Genomic DNA, 14,181 nt, shown 5'->3' on the forward strand with positions numbered 1-14,181 from the left:
TATTTTTAATGACTGTCATAGGATGATTACGACGGATATGAGGTGATTGCACAGAGGTTGGAGCGTATGCTCAACCTTAGGATGGTCACTGCAGGCACTGAGTTATAAGAGATTATGCAGGACTGCCTAACGATCGCCAGAGGGGGAGCCAGTGCTGATGGAAGTGTCAGGGCTCGTCAGAGACGCCGCACAGAGCATTGATTATTGTATTTATTTTTTGTTTTATAGTTGACATGAATTTTTGTATTTGTTACACTTTTTAGTTTAATATAGTGGACTTGTTTTGCACAGTTTATTATTTTATGATATTAACTGACGTATCGATTCTGATTCCGATCATGATCCTTAAGCGAAGTTTTGGAGTATTTTAATTTTTTTTTTTTAAAAGTGAACCTAAAATCATGAGTTTTGTTCATAAGAATTACATTAAAAATAAATATTTTTATAAAAGAGGCAGGAAATCCAAAAAAATAGGAATTGGATCCTTTTTTTTTATGTTTAAGTACCCATGTTTGAGATTTTTTTCCGTGGGTGTGCGAGTGACGTAAGACAATGGAGGCCCGCTATTTCTCATGTTTGGACGTCAAAGAACCCAAAAAATTATTCCTGTTTCCCAGTTCCGTCAAATAACACCTAAAAACAGAGCCAGAAAATCCAAAAAAATAGGAATATGACCCTTTTTCATGTTCAAGTACCCATGTTTGGGGTTTTTTCCGTGGGTGTGCGAGTGCCGTAAGACAATGGAGGGCTACTATTTCTCATGTTTGGACGTTAAATAACCCAAAAAAATTATTCCCGTTCCTCGGTTCTATCAAATAACACCTAAAAACAGAGCCAGAAAATCCAAAAAAAATAGGAATGAGACTTTTTTTCATGTTCAAGTACCCATGTTTGGGGTTTTTTTCCGTGAGTCTGCGAGTGCCGTAAGATAATGGAGGGCTGCTATTTCTCATGTTTGGACGTCAAAGAACCCAAAAAAATTATTCCCGTTTCCCGGTTCTGTCAAATAACTCCTAAAATAAGAGCGAGAAAATCCAAAAAAATAGGAATCTGACCCTTCTAAGTATGAGTAAGGTTTTAAGGTCAAACAATTAAAATAAATTATATTTAGACCATTGAAACAACACATTGAACTTTATTATGGGATTTAAACACGCTATAAACAGATAAAGGTTACATCAACGAAAAAGCAAAAAAATAAACATTGCATTAAGTTATTTAGCGATGTCTCAGTTACCTTGTCTTCGATTTTCACAACATATTTAGTAAAGACAGCTAAAATTTCTATTGGTCCATATTTTTTCCAGTAGTTAGATTGTACTAACACCTTCAACAGTTCTTCGTTGGTCCTCGGCTCATTTATTTCATATTTTATAAGCGTATCTGAATACTCAAAGCGACCTGGTTGGCGGAAAAACAATCGTCTTACCATTTGTGATTTGTGAATTCCAAGAGGGGGAATCCCTTTAGGTGCAACTTGCTTTATTAAATTCTTCAATTCATCGATGGTACATGTTGAAGGAATTTGAAATTTCTTAGGATATTTTCCTGTGAACGCACATCCAACAAATTTGTTCTGCGGTGGCATGTTCCATTTCCCGTTGTAATACAGGATCGCGTCATGAGTACGGGGCATAGTGCGTTGAAGTAAGTTTATTATTCCATCTGGTGTTCTTCCAACGGTGCATAATAACTCAATCGGACCAACACAAGAAAATTGATCATTACACATTAACATTGTGTTGACATCGTCATCATTTATCAATTTCATACACTAAAAGCGAATTTGGTTACCTGTATCGGTGAATGGCTTCCGATAGTGAATTTCATCCAAAAATTGTTTGTCGGATAGCTAAAGGGTATTGTGTATTCTGGTTTTTAGGCTTGCAAAATCACAGCTGTTTGGTACTCGAATGGGAACCAGAGTTGAAGTTTGGAAGTAAACGCCAGTATCATTGTGAATAATTGATCCATTTGGAAAAATGAAAGTCAACCTTAAGTTGACAATCGTCTGACTACTAGTTTATCCTAAAAATGTCATACTTTGTGTATCAATTGGGAGACTATGTGAAAACAAGATAATGTGTGATTTATTAGTCGTGTCTGCTATATATATAGATGGTTGTGACCGAGCGATTGCTTCACTCTGTTTACAAAAAAATAGACACGCGTGAACATGTTTCGGGTTTATGTTTCCTTCAGAATGTGTAGTCAAGTCAGTCAATGTGTTGTCGCGCTCAAACTTTAATATGCATGCATGTCATGTCATTATGTGTTGTCAATTATGACAATGATGTATGCTACACGCATAAATGATTTTTGTTGGACCAACAATTTTTTTGCTTAACGAAACGAGTACTTAATAATATTAATTGGTTAGTAATGGCTTACAACAAATTATATCGTATAATGAATACAATTACATAAACAATGCATGTTTAGTCTTCATTTAGGTCGACATAGTGTCTTTTGAATGACATCAAGCTTGTGTATTACTGCATTCTACTAATATATGAAGTTGTCCACTGCTTTGCCTGAGAATAACAATTGCTTGACCACAACAACGCTAGAGGCGGTAAGGGACAATGGTCTTTCAAATAAACTTGTTGTACATGAGCAGATTATATCATGCGGTGACCGTGTCAAATGAACCAGCGAAGTCATTGCATAATTGTTATACTAACTATATTCAATGTACCTGAACAAAATGATTTTCAAACACGTGACCGACACATATCATGCGGTGCCCAGAAGAATCAAGTGGTGGTTGACTTCTAAGAGGAAAAAATGTCATGCTTTGTTGTCGGGACAACGATACAAAGATTACATTATACCGTGATGCAATCACATATCTCATCTCCGTTATATCCATCCACTTGTCCACACTAACATGAATCAATCAAACATACACATGTAAGTAATTTAAAGTTTGTTATTAAAAAAATTAACCTAAAAACATACCTTCGAAAACCCATCAACAAGTAGGGACAACTTTATTTGTTCAAATCTCTTTGTGCCACCGAAGAGGTTCATGTACTCATGCGACCACCTGCCAAGTTCTTTAATCAATTCATTATGCACTAACGGCCACGAATCTTCCCCCATACCTAATAAAGCGGCAATGGACCGATATTCACAGTTATCGTCCGCTTTCACATCCACAACGTCACGAATGAAACCTTGAATGAATGGCGCAAATTGATCTAACATCGGGATGATCCTTGTTGGCTGAGGCGGTTCACAACATGATGTACTACGTTTGATTGGAGAGTTGCTGCTTTAAACAGAATAAAAAGCATCAACATACTCCCAGTAAGACGGATCACGCTTTGTGGATCTTTAACTTCTTTTCATCGGTTTCTTCGGTGCACCTTTAGTGTTGACCTTTGACGGAGGAGGGCACATAGAGTTATGATCAGGGTATGTAATTTCTCGAAGTTTACTCTTCAGAGTTACTTTGCCAGACACATCAAGTTCATCAAACCTTTTAGATATGGTCTCTATCTCTTCCTTGATGCTGACTTCCGTCAAACATAACCCTTGGTCTGAAAAGCAAAGTCTCCTCCAGAAAATATGGACTGACTCCACTGGGATGCTGCCAGCAGTATACCTAGAAAGCTCACATGCACAAGGAATACCGTGCGTGCTTCTCATCACACAACCACAAGAAGAGGGATTGTTGCCGAGATAACATAGATGGTCAACCTCAGAAGCAATCTGATTTAAAGCGTCCCTTGAAACCATCCCAAGAAGCCTCTTGTATAAGATTTTTTTATATACATGCCCAACCACATGCGTACTGGTTTCAAAGGATGCTTTAATTTCAACATGTTGCAGCGTGATCATGTTGTTCATGGCATCCAAAACACTACATAGGTCTCCAACGTTATTTTGTAGTACTCTTTTGAGAGCCCAATGAGCTTATTCAACCCTACATTTAAAATACACAACAAACATGAAAATATACAACAATTATATACCATTTATTAATAATCCTTACTAACAAATAAAATTAGTTCTTAATACTTGTTTGTTGTTGTGTTGCCTAGGTGCATAAGCTTATTCGTCCATGCTGTAATAAATTTTTCCTTGTGGGGGATAATCCATGTGTCGTTAACATAGTCAACGAACATCGGCCAAGGTGAACAAGCAACTTGAAACTTCTGAAGTGACTCATCGAACTGGTGTTCGGACGGACAATCAACCAAAGTACCCTAGTTATCCATTACATAGTCCCACGCATTTTTTTCACCGATTAAAGATTTGCACTTCGCCTTGACATTCTTATCGATATGAAACCTGCACAACAAATTTGTACACTTCGGGAACACAATTTTCATTGCATTCATCAGTGCTAGGTCTCTGTCAGTGACAATAACAACAGGAAGGCGATTGTTTCTTAAAAATAGGCCTCGAAATCGTTCCAAAGCCCATACAATATTATTAACACGCTCAGCCTCCAGATATGCAAACCCAGCAAAGAATGTCATCGTCGTTGCTGTCACTCCAACAAAGTCAAGTAGTGGAAGTCTGTACTTTGTAGGTACTGTCTATAAAAAACACCAGATGATATGCATTGCATAACTTTACTGCATCTGGGTGACACCAAAACAGATCACGCACCACAACTTCATCCTTCAATCTATGCCAATAAATGTATTGATCACATTCGAGAAGCTTCATCAGATGTTGCATTTCAGTATCTGCTCCTCTTATTGAAGAACGATATGTACTTCTTGCATTGTAAATTTGCTTTATCGTGGTGCAATTGTTGCCACTGTGTTCCTTCAACGTTAGCAAGATGTTTTTTGGTTTCACTATCGAATTTGTCATATCAGCAATAATTTTCTTTCATCCTTAGTCAATCGCCCAGTGTATGGATGTCCAACTAAGGACTTGGCCAATTCATGATTATGAATGTCACAGATCAACTTCACCATCCAACCTTCCCCTCCATACACTGGTTTCCCACGAAGCCTGAAGGGACAACCACATTTCCTACTCCCAGTGTCTTTTCTAACGAATTCTTTATTCGTACACTTGTACGTACCACTCCTTGCACACCCAATTAAGACAAATGAATTTCTTCCTCTGCTACCGATATCTATGTCAAACCTCATAATCACTGCAACAAATCCATTTTCATGGGCAACTGTTTGAACCCATTGCAAAACATCATCTTGAGTACCGAATACCTACAACGCAACCCAAACATATTGATTTTTATACAAAACATCAATTCAACCAAATGACTCAAATTATCTATGATTATCTGAGACGTATTAAAAGCATTTGAACAATCCACATGTGGTTCATTCACCCCACATTCTTCTTCATTATCATAATCATAATCCATATGAACTTCTTGTGACATCGCATAGTCATACCTCCATTGATCTTCGTCCATCTTAAGGACATATGCATCATACACAAGTACATTCAAATTATCATAAAACCACATCCAAAAATTTACTACATATTAACTAACAAACATATTAACAGGACATATGCATCATACAGAAATATATTCAAATTATCATATAACCGCATCCCCAAATTGACTACATATTAACTAACAAACATATTAACAACTAATACAAATATATTCTAAATTTATAACTACATTATTTACTTAAACTAAACTTAACATTATATTAAACAACTAATAAAACATTTTTCTACTACAACAAAATACAATTATGTTACCTAAATCATTTAATATTATACCAAAATCATTATACCTAATTAAACCAATTATATCCACAATTAAAAATACAGATATTATAAATGATAATATTCATATATATATATATATATATATATATATATATATATATATATATATATATATATATATATATATATGAATATTCCGAAAGAACTTCTTTCGGAAGTTAATATGTCCAATTCCGGAAGAAGTGATTCCGAAAGTGTCTTCCGGAACAACTTCTTCCGGAATTGGACATATTAACTTCCGGAAGTTACTATGTCCACTTCCGGAAGAAGTTGTTCCGGAACCACTTCTTCCGGAATTGATAATAGTAACTTCCGGAAGAACTTCTTCCGGAAATTCAACATTCTCATTCCGGAACTACTTCCTCCTGCAGTAAAAAGTTATTCCGGAAATAGCTTTTTACTGTTCATCTTCCCTAAACAACTACCCAGAAAACGCAAAAAAAAAAACCGATAAATGCGTACCTCCGACGAAATACAAATAGCAACGACTAAAACAAATTATAAAATAAACAAATTCATTAATTTTTATGATTTAAATTATACTAAATTGTCACACAAATTATTATTTACATTTACATGCGCGTAAAAAAGGAATTACAAATATTAGTCATAATTATGTTCACTAATAATAATTTATGTATAATAATATTATTTATTTTATAACTTAATTTATTTATTAAAATCAAATAATTAGAAAAATACAGCATTTTAAAAAAACCAAACAAAATAACTTCCGGAAGAAGAATGAAGTATTCCGGAAGACCCTTTTTCCGGAAAACTTTCGGAAGACACTTCTTCCGAAACGTTTTCTGGAGTTCTTCCGGAAGTCCACCTTCTTCTTCCAGAAAAAGGTTCTTCCGGAAGTTTTCCGGAAAAAGGGTCTTCCGGAAGTCTTCCGGAAAAAGGGTCTTTTGGAAATAGCCTTTGCGGAAAGGCATAATTGCCCATTCACTGTTTGCTGGGTGCACGTAGCAACTCCCCAAAACTGGTAATGGAATTTTGGACCATCACAAAGACGTGTGTATTCGAGTGTAATGATCAAATAATTGTAGAATTCTGCCTTCATTCAAGGAAGAGGGCTTGGACCCTGAGTATGAATTGGGTTGCAAGTCCGAAACAATTTTTGACAATTTTGAGGCAAGAGCTGATAAATAGAGGGAAATTACTTGGGGCACTCAGCATTTTTTTTGGTATATTCAGCAATTTTCCAAACTACCGAAAATATCATTTTCGGTTATAAATAACATATTAGCCTTTTCATTATTGCAACGCCTTTTCTTTCTCGTAAAACCGCGCCCCCTTAGTGTAATTTACTTCTGTTAACGTCCTTTTGTGAGTGTTTATTGTCGTTGGTGGTATACGTACGTTGTTTACGGATATACGATAAAATTCGGTGGCTTTTCGTCGCCGGAGAAGAAGAGGTGCATATTAAAAAAATTCAAAACATACGTATTGGCAATCCGTATGGCCATACGGATTGAATCCATATGTTTTGAATTTTTCTTAAAATTATAATTTTTTTAGAATTTTTTATACATCTAATTTATTTACAAAATTTGATAATTAAACAAATTTGATATTTAACTGAATGTGTATTTAAATGTTTATTACAGTAATTAATAGTTAAACAAATTTGATATTTAATTGAATGATGTATTTTGATGTTTATTACAGTGATTAAAAATTAAACAAATATGGTATTTAATGGAATGATATATTTAGATGTTTGTTACAACAATTGATAATTGAATAAATTTGGTATTTTTTTTGCATATGTAATTTTTTATTAAACCTATGATTTTTATTTACAATTTATATATGTAAACGAATTTATTATTAGATAAAAATTAATGATCATAAAATTTATTATGTAAATTTACATGTGCATTAAATATACATTAAAAATTTTAATGTTATATATAACGACATTAATTATTTTATAATATAATTAGTCTATTAATTCAGTTGGTTAGAACATTGTATTAATAACGTGAAAGTCATAGATTTGATTCCCAATAAAAGTTCCCAACATCCCTAAGGAGGGTTATAAATTATATGAATTATTGATTGAACAATTGAAAACTTTGTATGAGAATGGATTTAAAAAAATATGTATTAATTTTAAAAGATTTTAAGTTCTAGTGAATATTATAATATTGAAGATTTTTATTTATTTTTTAAAATAAAGGAATTACTAGAAGTAAAAAAAAAATACGCCAGTAGAAATATTAAATTATATCAAAATATCATATTCTTTTTTTCACATACATGCATCACTTTTAAAATAGTATTGACAATATTTGTAATTATCGTTATTTTTTAAAGTAGTTTTTTAAAATTAAAATGACTCAAATTTTATTAATGCTATGTATGTTAAAGAATAGATTAAATTTCTATTTTATATATTGATGTAAAATGTTAGGAATAATTATTTATAAAACTTTAGTCAGTAGTTTTATAGTTGATAAAAAATGAGAATTGACAAGTTGTTAAATTAAACTTTAATTTGAATATAAATTTTGTTTAAGGCCTTAAATTTTCTAGACATTACCTGATTAAAATCTACTTAGATGGTAATTAATTTGCAATACTTTATACTAAATTAACATCCGTAAGTTCCCAAATAATAATTTTACTCTATAAATAATTTTTAAAGTATATTTAAATGTTGTTCAATTTATTTTAATACACACTTATTTATTTTTGCTTATAAAAAAATTAAATAATTCACACTTATAACAATAAAGCTTATAAAAAAATGGAGCTTAAATATAATGCATTGGAATCCTTAGTATGTGAAGTCAGCATAGCATGTCTTTTGTCCATAGCCATATTTCAGTGCACCTCCTCCAAAATTCACTAAGGTCAATCTAATGATGAGAGGCTAGGATAGATGTTCGATTCTCATTACCATCATCGTACACACAAAAAATGCACCTCCCCCAACATTACCCAAGCAATTGCATATCATTGATAGAAATAATGTTTAGAGAAATTTTACTCTTATGTTTTAACAACCTTATTAAGTTATTTTTGAGTGATCTAGTCTGATTCAAGAAATATTACACCTATCTAATGAATATGATTGGGCACAAGGATCATAGGCTCTCCCATCCAAAAGGAACAATCCATAACTCCTCAAGCACTAAGCCTAAAAGGTGTCTCAATCATCTTGATCAAATAATTCATAGCCCCTTGAGCATTGAACTTGAAAGGCATCTATGCTATTTGAGGTTGGTCAGTCTATGCTATTTGAGGTTAGTCATCTTGGTCGGATGGTGTAGATGTATGTTGTGGTCAATCATCTTAGTCAAATAAGTATTTCTTAAGGCTAATCATCTTGGTCAAATAGTTCATAACTCCTCAAGCATTAAGTTTGAAAGGTGTGGGTTCTTATTGAGATCAACCATCATAACTCGACGATTCATTTTTAGACTGTTCATCTTGGTCGGATAGTTCACAACCCCTCCTCATCTTTTTGTTTAACAATTTTTCTTAACTTTTTCTTCTCTTTATCTTTTTTATTAAAGATGTATCTTTTATTGTTGATAAATTTATTATTTTGAAATTCCATATTTCTTATTGTGTTTATTTTCTATTACTATGTTTAGTTTAGTGGAAAAAAAAACAAGAGGGAAAAAAGTTTAAAATTTAAATTAAAAAAGATAAAGGAAAAAAGAAAATTTTGAATTTATACTTTTAGAAAAAAAAATTTCCTTTTATTTTTCCTTCCACTAAACAAAAAAAAATCATTATTAATATTTTTCTCTATAATAAAATAACACCGTACATTTTAAGAACCACAGGGAATAAGCAATAAGAATACTCTTTATTTTCAAGAAAAAATAAAATCACAAAATATCTCTCATCACTTTACAAATATAATTTTAAAGTACTTGGTATGTAATAAAAACTTAAAACTAAACCTGAATAACTTCTATGAAAGAAAATGGATGGGAAAAAAGTGGATACAGAGGCGTTGAAAATCACGACATTCCTCAATCATCACAACGAAAATTTTATAAAACCCACACGCCACACGTGGTCTATTAATATAATTTTTTTTATAGAGATTCATCTGTCTATAGCTGCCAACGACAAAAGCCTGAACTAGAGACTAGAGAACATTTCTCATTTCTTATCATAAAAAACATTTTGCATTTTTCAAGAGAATTCTTATTAGCATACTTAATAGAAACCAAGCAAGCCTTGCAATGTTAGAAGAGTAAGAAGCATTTTCTTTATTTGAGACTTCTGATTATTGATTTATTTATGCACACTACTACATTCTTCAATGCAGTAGGATCTTCAGAAGTGTTTCTAAGTGACACTTTTTTGTTACATGTTTCTAAGTGTTCAAATAATAAATAAAGAGGAGAAACGAAGGTAAACAAGTGAGAGAGAATAAAAAAATATTACTGGCCACAGAAAGTAACAAAAGGAACATAAAACAAATGATATCCGTTGTATAAAAAATCCCTCAGTACTCATTTATTACAATAAACCAGGTCAACAAATAAGGATTTTTAGCGAGCTAAAGACAATAATATACTTTGGCAATTAAGCTCTCTCTACCTTGGGGTAAAACCTGATCAAATAAAAGTAACATCAAAGACAAAAACAGCAACAGAAAACTAAACTATAAGAATAGCATGATAATCATCATATATAAGAGGAGGATGGGGGCATTCTCTCTGAAAGACCAACAACAAATTCAACATCCCTAAAGGAAGCTCCAGATTGTGCTTTTTCCCTTTAAGCCACTGCAGGCATGTCCTTGAGCCATGAATCTAGAGGTTTGCCAATGGAGTAAACAATGAAACCAATTTCCCTCAGCTTGTTAACATTCACGACGTTGCGGCCATCGAAAATGAATGCAGGCTTCTGCATGCTGTCATAAACCTTTTGGTAATCAAGGTTCTTAAACTCATCCCACTCAGTCATAATGCAGATGCCATGTGCATCCTTGATTGCCTCATAGGCATCCCAGACTACAGATACTTGTTTGTTGGAAGTTGGACTCAGTGGTTGAAGATGAGCAGGGTGGTCCCAATCAAACTTCTTCATTGCCAAATCCCTCATGATTTGATCCTCGGTGACCTGAGGATCATATATGCTCAACTTGGCCTTGTCTCCCAAAAGGCCCTTGCACACATCAATGGCTGGGGTCTCCCTAGTGTCACCAGTGTCCTTCTTGAAAGCAAATCCCAAAATAGCAATCTTCTTCCCTGAGACTGTGTTGAACATTGACGACACCACGCGGTTCACAAACCGCATTTTTTGGTAGTCATTCACCTTGATGACCTGTTTCCAGTAATTGGCCACCTCAGGAAGGCCATTGCACTCACAGATATAGACCAAGTTCAATATGTCCTTCTGGAAGCATGATCCTCCAAAACCAACACTGGCATTCAGGAACTTTGGTCCAATTCTTGAGTCTGTGCCGATTGAATGTGACACCTGGGAGACATCAGCACCAGTTGCCTCACAAAGTGCCGACATGGCATTCACCGAGGAGATCCTCTGGGCCAGGAAAGCATTGGCTGCAAGCTTTGAGAGTTCAGCAGACCACAAATTGGTGCAAAGGATTCTGTCCTCAGGAACCCAATGGGCATAAACATTCTTCAGAGAATGAATAGCCTTTTGACCCTCTGGGGTTTCCCTGCCCCCAATGAGGACTCGATCTGGCTTAAACAGGTCTGCAATTGCTGTACCCTCAGCAAGAAACTCAGGGTTTGACAGAATTGTGAAATTGATGCCTTTCCTATTATGGGTCAGAATTCTCTCAATTGCCTCAGCTGTTTTCACAGGCACAGTCGATTTCTCGACCACGATCTTGTCTGATTTCGATACATCAGCAATCATCCTGGCAGCACTCTCCCAATATGTGAGATCAGCTGCCTTGCCGGCTCCAAGACCCTGAGTCTTCGTTGGGGTGTTCACCGAGACAAAGACAATGTCAGCCTCGGCAACATGCTTCTCTACATCAGTGCTGAAGAAGAGATTCTTCCCCCTGCACTGCTTCACCACATCATCAAGGCCAGGCTCATATATCGGGAGGTGGTCGCTGTTCCACGCGTTGATTCGCGGTGCAGCAATGTCCACCACGACCACCTCGATCTCAGGACACTTCAAGGCAATTACAGCCATGGTTGGGCCACCAACATAGCCAGCTCCAATGCAGCAAATCTTCACCATTTTTTATGTCTTCTCAGCAACCTGCGTAACACAAAAAAGCCCAAACTCAAAACAACACAGAAACAATGCAGATTGCCTAATTCACTCCCAAAATATTCATTACCAGTCAACAAGGAAACCAACCATATCAAGATCCAAAACTAAACAATTGAAACACCAAACAACAAAATCTATCTAATATCCACACATACAACATTGCATAACAAGCGAATTTCGAAAAATCAAGAGTATAATTCACAGGGAAAACAAGATCTATAATTTCTAAGTAAAGCAAACATAGAAAGCCAAACAGATCCAGAGAATATTGGCAAGGAAAATACAAAACGGTTAAATAAATCATTGAAATGTTCAACTCATATACTGATATACACATACAAACACAAGCATATACGAAACAAGAGACAAATTGTGGAATCCGAATTTCCGCATAATATATTCAGCAATCAGATCTAACGACACAATTCACACGAAACCAGCCAAAACAACAGATCCACCCACCAACAGTTCATAAACAAACAGTTCATGCACAAATCATTAAAAAAAAAAAGTTACAATAGGTGGCATTTGAGTTCGAAACAAAAACACCCAGATGGCGAAATCGAAAGGCAGCGAGGAAACTCGAAATGGGTAGGAGGAAAAAAACTCACTTGCTACCCAGAAACGCAATTCAAATCAAAAGGGGAAGAAGCAAGAGAAAGAAAAAAAAAACGAAGCAGAATTTACCTTGTGGTTGGGATGGAAGGAAGGGAGAGAGATCTGAAGAGTGAGAAGAATTCAGAGGGAATGAGAGGAATGAAGACGCGAGAGAAATTTATATAGAAAAAACAGAGAGAGAGAGAATGAGAGAGAGTGTGTGTAATTCACGTAGCAATAGCATCATTCATAGACCATAGTTTCCGTGACAACAGCATTACTACTACTACCGCCACTGCCAATGTGCCTGACACGTTTTCGCCATTCACATTTTTCTTGCGTCTTTAGCTATTCTTACCCGCTAATTATTATTATTTCATCCATTAATTATCAATTAATCTTGTCTTTACCACAAATTCTTCTAGTAAAACGTACATTTCAAAAAAGGAAAAAAACACACTTTTTTTAATCCAGAATATTCTCTAGAATTTGAACTGATTTCTTTTGACGGATATTGTTCTATATATATATATATATATATATTACTAACATATATTCGTTAGTATCTTTTCTTTAAAGATTACATATTTTTATTTTTGGTTCACCATATTATTAGTGTAAAATTATTTATCAATCTTATCGTTAATACCAAATTTTGCTGTAAGTGATGAAATTTAACCGTTAAGGATTAAGTAGAATGATTTCAATTAAGGTAAAATTTATCTAACTTTTATGTTAGTTGAATGAGAAGAATGTTAATATTAGACATTAGTCAAGCAAGAAGATTAATTAAACAAGATCAATATAATTACTTATAATACTGGTTGAATGATAATATTTGACTAATTTTAATGTTGGCTGGATAAGTAAAACCTCATTTCATTTATGTTCATTATTAGTGTTATGTAAATGACATATTTTGGTTAAGTTTAAATATTAAAAAATTAGTTGAATTAAGTCATAATTAATTTAATAAAATAAAAAAAATATTATTCACAATTTTTATGATATTTAAATGGATTGTAATGGTTAAAACTTATCAATTATAGAGTCTCCTTTTCAAATCAAAAGCCATTTTCATCTTCAAAATTTTGAAATAACATATTAGTTGGCTTCTGAAAATAGGAGAATGTGTTTCGATTTTAGGAGCAGTTAGTAGAATGTAAATCAATCTTAGAATCTGTTAGCCAAATTCAATTGTGCTAGCTGAATTCAATTGTTAAAATTAGTGTAAAATTAGTTGAATGGCTCCCAAACTTAGTTGAATGACTCTCAAATCACGTTTTAGGAAGTTGTTGAGTAGAAAAATATAATTCAATAGATGATTTGAATTTGTAGTCTATAAATAAACATTGTACTTAATTTCAAAGACTAGACCATCAATCCAAAATCAAGCTTATTTTAGTCAACATCTCATCTTTAGGCTTTCAGCATCTTATGCTTTAAATTAGAGTTTTCTTTTGTTGTTTTCATTTACTAGCTTTTATTCACTATCATTTGTTTATACTTTTCAACCTTTATCTTTTACGCAAAATCTTATTTCCTATTTTTTTTTCTTCGTTCATCTACATGAGCACTTCCTAGAGTAGCTTTGGATCCCATATAGTCAAGAAG

The 14,181-nt window shown here is 33.9% G+C and overlaps 1 protein-coding gene across 1 annotated transcript; it reads right to left on the reverse strand.

Moving 5' to 3' along the window:
• Positions 1-10,182: 10,182 nt before the first annotated feature.
• LOC114411947 (UDP-glucose 6-dehydrogenase 4-like) lies at positions 10,183-12,900 on the reverse strand. The gene is made up of 2 exons (XM_028375701.1): positions 12,658-12,900; positions 10,183-11,955 (listed from the first exon to the last, which is right to left on the reverse strand). The coding sequence occupies exon 2, from the start codon at positions 11,932-11,934 to the stop codon at positions 10,492-10,494; it is 1,443 nt and encodes a 480-aa protein (XP_028231502.1). The 5' UTR covers positions 11,935-11,955; positions 12,658-12,900; the 3' UTR covers positions 10,183-10,491.
• Positions 12,901-14,181: the final 1,281 nt, after the last annotated feature.

The sequence above is a fragment of the Glycine soja genome, chromosome 1 (genome assembly GCF_004193775.1).
Source record: "Glycine soja cultivar W05 chromosome 1, ASM419377v2, whole genome shotgun sequence".
NCBI lineage: Eukaryota > Viridiplantae > Streptophyta > Magnoliopsida > Fabales > Fabaceae > Glycine > Glycine soja.